At 47.0% G+C, this 12,558-nt stretch overlaps 1 protein-coding gene across 1 annotated transcript; it reads right to left on the reverse strand.

The window, feature by feature from the left end:
• Positions 1-1,810: 1,810 nt before the first annotated feature.
• Positions 1,811-2,272, reverse strand: LOC121880336 (protein GVQW3-like). Its single transcript, XM_042387491.1, has one exon. The coding sequence runs from the start codon at positions 2,270-2,272 to the stop codon at positions 1,811-1,813; it is 462 nt and encodes a 153-aa protein (XP_042243425.1).
• Positions 2,273-12,558: the final 10,286 nt, after the last annotated feature.

Genomic DNA, 12,558 nt, shown 5'->3' on the forward strand with positions numbered 1-12,558 from the left:
TAATGACATCTTAAATTCCTTTGATGACAGTCAGTTCACAATCGTATATTCTTTGACCTCTCTAAAGCCTTCGGTCGACCATACCATCCTCCTTTTCAAAGCTTGAACATTACGGCGTTAGGGGCCTGTCCCACAATTGGTTTACCTAATATATGTCCAACAGGATGCAGTATGTCTGCTATAATAACCATCAAACTGACTCCTCTCCAATCTTGTATGGAGTCCCCAAGGTTCCATTCTCGGTCCAGTACTGTTTTTGTTGTACATAAACGACATAGTCCACGCCAGCTCACTCATAAAATACAACTTATTTGCAGACGATAGTGATCTCTACGCCAGCAACTCAGACCTCCATTCCTTGATGAGAACTTTGAACACTGAATTAACTAAAGTCGGGACTTGGGTAATACGTAATAAACTGATCTTAAACTTGAAGAAGGAAAAATTTACCCCCAGACCTGGATTCCCTGTACCTTGGTAATATAGTCCTCAAACGCGAAAAAAATACTAAATTCCTCTGAGTTATTGTTGATGAGAAACTTAACTGGAGAAACCACATAAAAGCCATTCACAGTAAAATCAATAAACAGTGCGGTATCATGTATAACACTCGACAGTCGCTCACTCTCACAGCAATGAAAGAAATGTATCATGATCTTGTTTACCAACACCTGATACACTGTCACACACTATGGGGGGACTCTGGCTCTTCAAAAACACAATCTCTGGTTACTGCACAAAAGAGAGTTGTACGGACAATGACCTACTTGAAAAAAAAAGATTACACAAACGAAAAATTTGTTGTATTGTTTTTCAATTCCACTGTAATTTATATATATATATATATATATATATATATATATATATATATATATATATATATATATATATATATATATATATATATATATATACATATATATATATATTCAACACCTCACCCCGCCAGGATTCAAACCCACGATCTTATAATTGTGACCGGGGAATGCTACCTCTAGGCCACCAGGACACTAAAAGCAGTCCTACATTCTGTTATATTTCACACAAAGCCTGTTCAACGAGCTTATGGTGCTTTTAGTGTCCTGGTTGCCAAGAGGTAGCGTTCCCCGGTCACAATTATAAGATCGTGGGTTTGAATCCTGGCGGAGTGAGGTATTGATTACATGTAGAAGTCAGCGTGCTTTATTGGGCTAATGAAATATATATGGATCCTTATGTTTCTAAGCCGGATTTGGTAAAACGTTGCTCTGATCACCTAAGTGGCACGGGTGGTCCCCATTAGAAGTTCACGGCGCCATAAGTCCTCTTTCGGGATCTTTATCAGCTGCCTCGTCGCATTCTCTTTAATCTAGTCCACGGTCTGAAATTTCCTCCCTTTTAATGGCGATTTTAGCTTTGAGAAAAGCCAGAAGTCGCAGGGAGCCAAATCTGGGCTGTAGGGGGGGCTGAGAGACCTGGGTGATGCGATGTTTTGCCAAAAAACCCTGCACAGGACGTGAAGAATGGGCAGGTGCATTGTCATGATGAAGCTACCCGTCACCACTTGCCCACAGCTGCTGTCGTTTTCTTCTTACCGCATCCCTCAGCCGGCGAAGAACTTCGATGTAGCACTCTTTTATTATTGTTTGGCCTGGAGGAGCGTACTAGTGGTGGACAACACCTTCATCATCTAAAAACACCATCAACATGGCCTTGACGTTGCTCCGACTTTGCCGTGCCTTCTTCGGAAGTGGAGATGCAGGCGACTTCCATTGGGAAGACTGGGCTTTTGTTTCAGGGTCATAGCCGTAGACCCACGAATCATCTCCGGTTATGACCTGTTTGAGGAAATGTGGGTCATTGTTTGAGGTTTGAAGCAAGTCCTCTGCAACTTCAGCACGAAATTCCTAAGCTCTCGTGGCAGGAGCCGCGGAACGAATTTTGGCGCCACTCGTTTCATGCCAAGATCCTGCATCAAAATCTCTGAAACACTAGTCCGTGGAAGCCCTAGATCTTCTAATTCTCGCACTGTCAATCGCCGATTTTCATTTATTGCAACCCGCACACGTTCAACATTTTCGGTTGTTCTGCTTGTTGAAGGCTTCCCAGAACGTGGATCACTTTCAACGGATTCCCGGCCATCTTTGAAGCGTTTGTACCACAATTTTATCTGGGCTTCACTCATTGAATCATCCCCGAAAGCCTTCTTCATCATTCGAATAGTTTCCGCGGACGAATGTTCAAGTTTGTTACAAAACTTGATGCAGATTTGCTGATCTACTCGCTCGGTCATTGTGAATGCGACGGTCACACAGTACCCACGCTCACTCAAAGGCGTCTGCTGGGCAACTGAGTTGTCCCACGGGAGTGTGGCTGTTCACGCATGTGCAGTACGGTTCTCTCTGAGTGGCTGCCAAGTTACATCAAGGCCGCGCGACCAGTACTCACAATATATAGACCCTAACGGAATCGCCGCCCTCCGGGCGGCTCTTTTCCTAGGTTCAAGATTTCTTAAAAGCATTATAGGAGTTCCAATCTTGAGAGTGAGGTAGTGAGGAGGCATTCCAGCGGGCTCCAAAGAATTAGGAAATTCTCCATGGTACTGGACTGCTTGGTCCTGGTCGTTTACTGTATCAACAGATTTGAATGAGGTCTCACTGCCTGGAAGCTGTCTGAGTAGAGTCATATTGATTTCAGCCACTGTTTCATTCCTTGGTGCCAGAATTGCGCATTCACGCAGCCACTTGTGATCCTTGTAGTGGTGGATAATGTTTGAGTAGACCATGTTAGTGAGCTCAGTTCAGGACTTTACAACATTTCCACATCCTTTTCAACCTCTATGTGGTTTAACGGGTCGGGTCGGGTTGGGTGTGTCGGATCGGGTTGGTTGGGGTTTTATTGAGATCCCCACATGACACTTGCTATCCACGCCAAGCTTGGTCCGGGCGGCTTATTCGCTAGGCCACGGTAGGACGCCGCCTTCTGGGAGGCTCCACATTGTCTCACTGTTCAGTCCCCAAAACTTCTTCTTCCATCACTAGTTCATTAACGGTGTATGTAAGTTCCACTACAACGGGACAGCAAAATATATTTTTTTAGCATTAAAGTGTTATTATTTTATTGTCTACTCATCACTACATATAACACCACCCATCATCATTACATATAACATCATCCATCATCACTACATATAACACCATCCAGCATCACTACATACAACAACATCCATCATCACTACATATAACACCATTCATCATCACTACATATAACAACATCCATCATTACTACAGCTCGTTAAAGTAGTTTCCGAGAATCTCGTGCAGAGACCTTACAACATTTCTGCATCTTTTTCAACCTCTGTGTGGTTGAACGGGTCGGGTCGGGTTTCGTGTGTCGGATCGGGTTGGTTGGAGTTTTTTTGGAGATCCCCACATGACACTTGCTAAACATGCCAAGTTTGGTCCGGGCGGCACATTCGCTAGGCCACGGTAGGACGCCACTCTCCGGAAGGCTCCACATTGTCTCACTGTTCAGTCCCCAAAACTTCTTCATCCATCATTAGTTTATTAATGGTGTATGTAAGTTCCACTACAACGGTACTGCAAAGTATATTTTTTTAGCATTAAACTGTTATTATTTTATTGTCTAATCATCACTACATATAACACCACCCATCATCACTACATATAACATCATCCATCATCACTACATACACCACCACCCATCATCACTACATACAACAACATCCATCATCACTATATATAACATCATCCACCATCACTATATATACCACCACCCATCATCACTACATATAACAACATCCATCATCACTATATATAACAGCGTCCATCATCACTACATATAACAACATCCATCATAACTATATATAACATCATCCATCATCACTACATATAACATTATTCATCATCACCACATATAGCATCATCCATCATCACTACATATAACACCATCCATCATCACTATATATACCACCACCCATCATCACACATATAACAACATCCATCATCACTATATATAACATCGTCCATCATCACTTCATATAACACCATCCATCATCGCCACAGATCGGTAAAGTAGGTTCCGAGATTCTCGTGAGGATACACAAACACACACATACTGCTTTGTTTTATATATATACATATATATATATATATATATATATATATATATATATATATATATATATATATATATATATATATATATATATATATATATATATATATATATATATATATATATATATATATTTATATATATATATATATATATATTGCTATCCAGCTAGCCTTTGCTTATTTTCAGTTGAATTTCTCTGCATTAGCCCCTGTCTTATAGGCACAAGTATTTATATAAATGTGGGTTAAATACATTAGACTTGTATAACTATCATCCCCTGTAACTTTCCAATAGCTATGAGGATTCATGTTCAGAGCACGAGATAAGGTGTAAGAAACCGACTCCCTGGCCACCTATTGTGCACAGTAGTTTGGTATTGTGGTGGGATGTATATCTTAGACAAGGTTCTTGAAACTCCAGGGCACGAGCAGTAGATATATTCCATAAGTAGTACAAGACTTGGAAGGATAGCCGGCCGATACAGAAGTAGGAGCGAGCACAAGGGACTCCGTGTCGTAGCCAGGCCGAAGCCGATCTGAGGGAAGTTAGCTAGCTAGGCAGGGAGAGTTGCTAGACATTACTAGGACAATAAATGAGGTCTTCTAGTTACTTGACTATCGCGGTACAGACATAGTACATCGGGACATAGTAAGTGAACATAGGCATTAGACATAAGCATAGATATCAGACATGCTATAATAATATGTAGTAATACAGACATGTGAATAAATGGTGCAATGAATGGTAACAGTCTTGCCGTCAGGCGTGTTCACATATTTTGGTATTTACATATCTATACACCTCCCTCCCCCTTTACGCTCGTAGTGCAATCTCGAGCGGCTACGGACTCTTTTTCCATGAGTCGGGGGGAGCGGCGAGGGACAATGGGAGGATCAACTGACGACCTTCGTTCCTGGTCTGGGCAAGGGGGCACAGGGGACGGGAAGGAAGGTTCGTCACTAGAGGATGGCACTGGGCGGAGATGGCGTCTGTTTCACCACCATACACGACCACTGGGGAAGCGGACTTGGTACGAATGGGACTCGCCACGGCCCATGACGACCCCGACCTTGTCCCAGCGGTGGGACGTCGGGTCCTGGATTCGTACTTACTGGCCGACGATCAACCTGGGAAGGGGGCGGGCTTGGGCGTCATAGTGGCTTGTCACTTGGGCCATCCGGGCAGCCTCACGGCGGTCACACTCGTCCGCCTTGATCTGCCATTCATCTAAGAAGGACTGGGGGTGGGCAGGCACACAAGTACGAAGGGGGCGGTCATACAACACCTGGGCAAGAGAGCGTCCGGCAGGGGTAGGGGTGTTACGGAGTTCCAGTAGGCCCCTGTCGAACTCCTCGCAGTCCAGGTTCCCCGTCGGTGCTGTCTTGAGGATGAGGTGTTTTGCGGACTTTACCGCTGCCTCGGCGTGGCCATTCGCCTGCGGGTAATGAGGGGAGGTGACGATGTGGTGGACGCCCCAGCGTTCGGCGAAGCTCTTGAACTCGTGGCTATTGAACGGGGGCCCACCGTCGATTCAGAGGCGGAGAGGCACTCCAACTTCCCGGAAGAAGCGACAGAACATCCGGATGACCCTGGAAGAGGTGGTGTCCCGATCACAGGGAACTACCACGGGCCATCCAGAAAGCCTGTCGGCGACCACCAGGAAAGACTTTCCGGCCACATTAAAGAAGTCGGCGGACACGGACTCAAAGGGCCGCTTCGGGAGGTCATTGCACAGGTACGGCTCTTGTTGCTGGCTGGGCTGGAGTTGCTGGCAAGGCTCACAGGCCTCCACCGTGCTCTTAATATCGGCATAAATACCAGGCTAGAAGACGGTCTGACGGGCTCTGCGCCTGGTGGCTTCAACGCCGCGGTGGCTGTCATGGAGGCGGGATAAGATGCGCCGGCGGAGGGCAGCGGGAACGACGATCCTGGGGCCGTACAACACCAGCTCTCCGTCATAATAGAGGCTATCCCTTAGCTTCCAGAAGGGGAGGGCGGAGGCGTGAATGTCGTAGCGGTTGGTGGGGAATCCAGCGGAGACTTAGTCGAGGAGCTGGACGTATGCCCGGTCTTAAGCGGCGGCGATGCGAAGCTCCTGGAGAGTCCTATCGTCTTCGATGGAGGGCGTCGTCGTCGTCTTGTCAGCAAGAGAAGTGGCTGTGTGTGTCACTAAAGACCGAACGTGAGCCGCGGCCGTGGTACAGTCGACTTCATCTTCTGGTGTGGGGCGACTAACAGGGGCTCGGGAGAGGGCGTCTGGTATGCACAGAAGCTTACCGGCGCGCCACACAGCTGTAAAGACGTAGGGGGCGGTCTTCTCTTTGAGACGTTGGAGGCGAGGATTTTCGATGACGTCCAACGTGTAGTGATTGAGGATGGGTATGAGCGGGCGATGGTCCGTCATGAGGGTGAAATACCCGAGGCCGAACAGGTAAAGGCGGCACTTGGCCATAGCCCAGACGACTGCCAACATCTCTAGTTCGATGGTGGCGTATCTGGTCTCCGTGTCCGTCAAAAACCTGGAGCCACACTGAACTAAGCGGAGTCTACCCAGGCCGTGATCTTGAAGGAGGGCATATCCGAGGCTGTATAGACGGGAGGCGTCGGTCTGGAGGACCACTGGTAAGGACGGGTCGAAGGGTGCCAAGACTGGTGGTGACAGCAACGCCTTCTTAACATTCCTGAACGCTAGGTCGTGGTCAGGAGTCCAGAGGAAAGAGCGCTTGGGGCTCATGAGGGGGCGTAGAGGTTGGGCTGATGTGGCGATTTTAGGGGAGAAGTCGGCCAGCTGATTTTTAGCTGAGATCCCCTCTGGCGAGATGTTGTAGCCGCAGTAGTTAACTTGGGAGACGGCGACCACAAATTTATCTTATTTCAGGGTGATACCATGGGCACGACATCTTGTGAGCATCAGATGAACTCGGTTCAAGTGGGCCGGGAGATCATCGTCGAAGAGCAGGATGTCATCTACGACCTTCACGCAGTTGGTGACACCCTGCAGAGCCATATCCCCACGGAGGCAGTACGCATCCCCCGTTGCTGCAAAGCCCATGGGTCCGCTGCAGTGTTGGAAGCGGCCGTGGGGCGTGATGAATGTAGTGAGGTGACGATCTTCCGCCAGGTCGACTCGCCAGTACCTATGTAGTGCATCCGCCGTGGTAAAGAACTTTGCAGACGGGGTGACGCTGCGGACTGCTTGAATGGGCGTAGGCGATGGATGGGCGGGACGGGAGACCTGCAAGTTGAGATGGGTGAGGTCCACTGTGATGCGAACACCTACAGGCTTGGGTGCCAAGACCATAGGGTGGCACCACTCGGAGGGCTCCTCACCGGCGTGTCTGATGATCCCCTGCTGCACCAGAGAATCGAGCTCAGCCTTCACCTTGTCCCGTATGGCAAAGGGGATAGGCCCGGGTGTGTGGATGGCGAAAGGCGTCGCGCCCGGCTTGAGGTAGATTCTCATCGGGGGGCCTGTCATCTTCTTGAGCGGCGTCTTCTGGAGGTCGGATTTGGAGACAAGGACGTCGCTGAACTGACGAAGAAAAAACTCCCGGGCGGCAGCAGGTGTGGTCATGGCTGAAACAGGTATCTCTGCACACCTGTTGAAGTGTGTCACGGCGAGGATGGGCTTTGGGAACTCGGATGAGACGATGGCCAAGTCCTGACAATGGCCACATGACAAGAGAGGGGTTTGGATGCCCTCATGGACGTGGACTGTGGGATCGAGCTGTAATGTTGCCTTGAAGCAACCCAAAGCTGGAGACATCGGGGACCCGTCCGCTGTGAGCACGTCGTTCATGGCTGTGGGTGACAGGTTACTCCTGGGAATGTTGAGGGCGTCCAGGTGTGTTGGTCCAATCACCGTGATGTCCGCGCCCGTGTCAGGTATCATCAGGAGGTTGGAAGAGTTGGCACCGTAGGACAGACGAACATTGACGGGCTTGGGGGACCTGTCACTCGAGGCGTCATCCACGCGTCGGCATCCTTTGTTGTTCTTGGGAGATGGTGGTGTGGACGTTCTGTCGGGCTGTGAAGAGACGTTTTGACCTGGGGATGGAGGCTTCTTGGTGGACCTGCAACACTTGGCGAAGTGTCCTTGCTTGTTGCAGGCGTTGCATGCGACCTTGTTGGCAGGACATCGAGTTGTGCGGGGCCAATGGCCTTGAAACCCGCAGTTTCGACATTTACTATCAACCGCAGGGCACTTTCCTGGACCGTGCTGGCGCTGACAGTTTCTGCAGGATTCGGGAGAAGAAACTGGTGACTGTGACGGGGGCTGTGGAGAGGACGCCGTCTGCATCTGGTGACGAAGTCGGTAAGGGAGGAGGCGGCGATCGAGGGTGAGGAGTTTCTGAAGCAGGTCCTCATCACGTACACCCATCAGCAAGATCATCTTGAGCTGGATCTCAGCACAGGTTACAGGATCGCCTGTACATAGGTCCACCTCGGCTGCTAGGTCCTTAAGTCGTGCGTAGAAGTCTGAGAATGATTCCCCAGAAGCTTGTTTGCAGGATAGCAGTTCCCTACGACGCAAAGCTTCATTGCGGAGGCCTCGGAAATGACTCTGCAAGGCGTTTAAAACCTCTGTCACTGACATGGGGGAGTTAGGGGAAATGGCTAGCATGTGCTCTAGGAGGCGTTGAACATCGAGGGAAATGCACGATCTTAATTGGATGAGTTGTTTATGATGGGGCATTCGGTTGAGGTCAGACATAACAGCAAAGTCTTCGAAACGACGTCGCCATTGACGGTATACTTGATATGTTGCATCAGATTGAAGAGGTGGGGGGCTGGGAACTGAAGACTTGCTGTGCAGGGGTGTACTCGAGACGGCAGGTAATGGAGGAGGCACGGAGAGGTCGACGAGAGTTGAGACTGGAGTAGGTGGTTGAGAAGGCACTGAGGCATACCCAAGAGGGATAGGTGACGTGTGAGGAGGCGTTGTCTGAAGGGTAGATGAAGAGGCTGTAGCTGGCGAATTGGTTGTGGCAGCTGGTGAAGTCGTCCTCGTTGCCAGCAATTCCAATAGTCCAGGAATTTGCGGTTATCAGCTTGGTGCTGTTGTTGGAGTTGAAGACGGTAAGCTGATTCCTCTGACTGTCTTGACAATTCCTCTTGACGTCGTTTTTCCTCCTCTAATTGACGTCTTTGGGCTTCCTTCTCTTGGGAAACTTGTAGGAAGTGAATTAACTGACATATATCCTGGCTCCCATCCTTTGAATTTGGCGCGCCCGGCGTATGAGGCGTGAGGTGGGTGGGAGGGTCTGGGAGGCTTCGTCTTCCTCATAATCCTCATTTTAATTCCCCAGCAAATCGTCGTAGTCGGACATCTCGTGTTTGGTATGGTTGCGATGGGAAAGACAAGGAGAATAAGTTGAAGTGCTATGTTTACGTCAATGTACTTGCCTAAGTGCAGGAACTGGCGGGCAAGTAAAAGAGTATTGACTGTAATATTTGTGAAATTGGGTAGAGGCGGCTGGCGGCGGTGATACTGGTCTCTGTATTACTTCGCAAGCACCCGGGCGAGATGTCGGTGATGACTCAGTCGAGGGGGGCGGACAGTGGCAGTGGCTTGCGGGCCGGCGCAGACGGAGGATGTATGCCTGAAGTGCTGTCTTGGAAACTGGGTTGAAAGGGTTTCTGCTACCTGTAGGGCCCCAGAAACAGCAAAACAGACATCAAAGGCACTGCACTTCACTTAGGGCACTTCACAAGGTCACAAAGCACTTTAAATCCAGGGGCACTGTAGAGTACATCTTCTGGGCGGGAAACAGACGAGGAGCGGGAAACAGACGAGGCAGGCTCTTGAGACTTGTAAACTGTCGTGTTGGAGCTACTCAACTGCGCCATGTGGTGGGATGTATATCCTAGACAAGGTTCTTGAAACTCCAGGGTACGAGCAGTAGATATATTCCATAAGTAGTACAAGACTTGGCAGGATAGCCGACCGATACAGAAGCAGGAGCGAGCACAAGGGACTCCGTGTCGTAGCCAGGCCGAAGCCGATCTGAGGGAAGTTAGCTAGCTAGGCAAGGAGAGTTGCTAGACATTACTAGGACAATAAATGAGGTCTTCTAGTTACTTGACTAGCACGGTACAGACATAGTACATCGGGACATAGTAAGTGAACATAGGCATTAGACATAAGCATAGATATCAGACATGCTATAATAATATGTAGTAATACAGACATGTGAATAAATGGTGCAATGAATGGTAACAGAGTCTTGCCGTCAGGCGTGTTCACATATCTTGGTATTTACATATCTATACAGATATCACTCACTAGAGGAAGACGTTATTTAGAGCCTTCTTTGATGTGCTCCGTCTTTCCTCGAGAGAGGACGTCGGATATATTCCGTTCTCCCTCGAGGGGTCCGTACTCAAGATCACTCCCACTCTCACATCAATCTGACGTATTTAGTAGAGCTACTATAAGATAGCCTCCGTCCTCATTTAACACTCATAGATATAGTGATTAAGTTACGGTGATAATCCTTTTTGAAAGTGTACATAGAAACCTTTTATAATTAATACATAAAAGGAACCTATTGGATTTCGTTACTGAAGACCCAATAAACTTTGATCTATGTTTGAGTTTCGTCTAGAATATAAGGTAACATGCTTCACAAGTGATTGTTACAAGTGGTGACAACCCAGGAAGGTTGTTACATATATGACAGATTCACAAGTTGTTATACAACGGTAACAGTCACCCAACAGATACGCAGTCGGTAAAGGTAGAGATATTATGTTCTCTCCATTACTGTGTTATACATCTCTCTTCCCATTGCAAACATGTTCAGTCATGAAGATTTTGTAGTTCATTTATCAGTGGAGGCTCTTGCTGATTTACTAAAACCCAATGGGGTCAGCTAGCCACCGACTATGGCATGAAGATTTAGTCTACACAAAGGAAAGACGAGATTCGCACTCTGGGATCTAAATATTTGTCGGAAGAGGTAATTCTCAGTGAGGAATTGGAACATCTTGGTCGACCTAGTGATGTACACACCTGTGGTATATGGCACATTCATTACTTGAAGTTTTCTGTATAATACTCTAGCTATATTATATACAGGGTGATTCAGCAAAGAGTACATTAAATTAGAGGATGAAGTCCTTGGGTAATTCTAAACCACAATGTCTCTAAAGTAAAATCTCAAATTCAGCATAGTTTCTATGTTACAATACATTTAAGATGTTGTATTAATGGGAGTGAATTTGAAATGAAAATCTCTCCCCCTGTAACTGCCTTTATCTCATTCGGTCGTACGAGGTCACTGTCTCATTGCACCTGTGTCACCTATTTGTATCATGCTGTAATGCTGTACATAAGACATCTGTGGACAAATGATTACAAAAACCTAGGGAGCTTCACATCAAATTCACATTCATTAATACAACATCTTAAATGTATTGTAACATGGAAACTATGCAGAATCTGACATTTTTACCATAGAGACATTGTGGTTTAAAATTATCCAAGGATTTCATCCCCTAATTTAATGTACTCTTTGCTGAATCACCCTGTATATAATGTAGATAGAGTATTATACAGAAAACTTCAAGTAATGAATACATTGAAGGTGGGTTGTGCATCTGATTGTGTGTGTTCCACCAAGGTTTTGTTGTTACTTGCCGCTGATGCGAGAGATCAGAATCTTCACTAAGCCAACATGAATCGTAGACATGAGGAGTTGGTGCTCAAAGGTGTCATTTAGACATTGGTAACCAATAATACGCAGACTAGAATTTATACATAATATGTAGAGGGAAAAATATATATATTAATAATCTATTCATGCTATTGTGGGTGGTTTTGGAGGAAGTATTGTTCTGGCCTCTCGTGAGTTGCATGGCGGATACCAACCCAAACTAACCTTCTTGTCTTTGTCTTTCCCGCTGTAAGGAATAGTTAACAGGTGATGATGATTATAGTAAAATATATTTAAAGGGTTTATTTTATAATAATATATCCCTATTATTTGTATTCAATATATATATTACCAATAAATTATTAACATCAGAAGGAAGTTGTAAAGACAACTACGATTTGGCCTCAAATGACACACACAAGTAGGTGATAGAAACAGACATATAGATGCGATATTCTATTGAACACAGCTTACATTTCTGACATTTGCTACTTAAAACCAAGGCAATAGGCCTATTCCAGGGTCTTACTGGAGGTCTGTAAGGATGTCTGCCTGATGCGGAACACCACCTCAGATTTCTCGTTAGGGGTTTACTCCCGTGGCCTTATACCTACCAAGGTTAATCCACAAGGCAGTGGGCCAGTGTTTGGTAGGCAGTAGGGTGCATCCACAGGCAGGTGGGCTTATTCGCCGTCCCTCTGGGACCCAATGCTGCTCCCAGATCCCCTGCTGGTCTAGCCTAGTACTGTGATGCACCCAGTACCATGCGTTGCAGAGCGCA

The sequence above is a fragment of the Homarus americanus genome, unplaced genomic scaffold (assembly GCF_018991925.1).
Source record: "Homarus americanus isolate GMGI-L3 unplaced genomic scaffold, GMGI_Hamer_2.0 scaffold20930, whole genome shotgun sequence".
In the NCBI taxonomy this organism is placed as follows: domain Eukaryota; kingdom Metazoa; phylum Arthropoda; class Malacostraca; order Decapoda; family Nephropidae; genus Homarus; species Homarus americanus.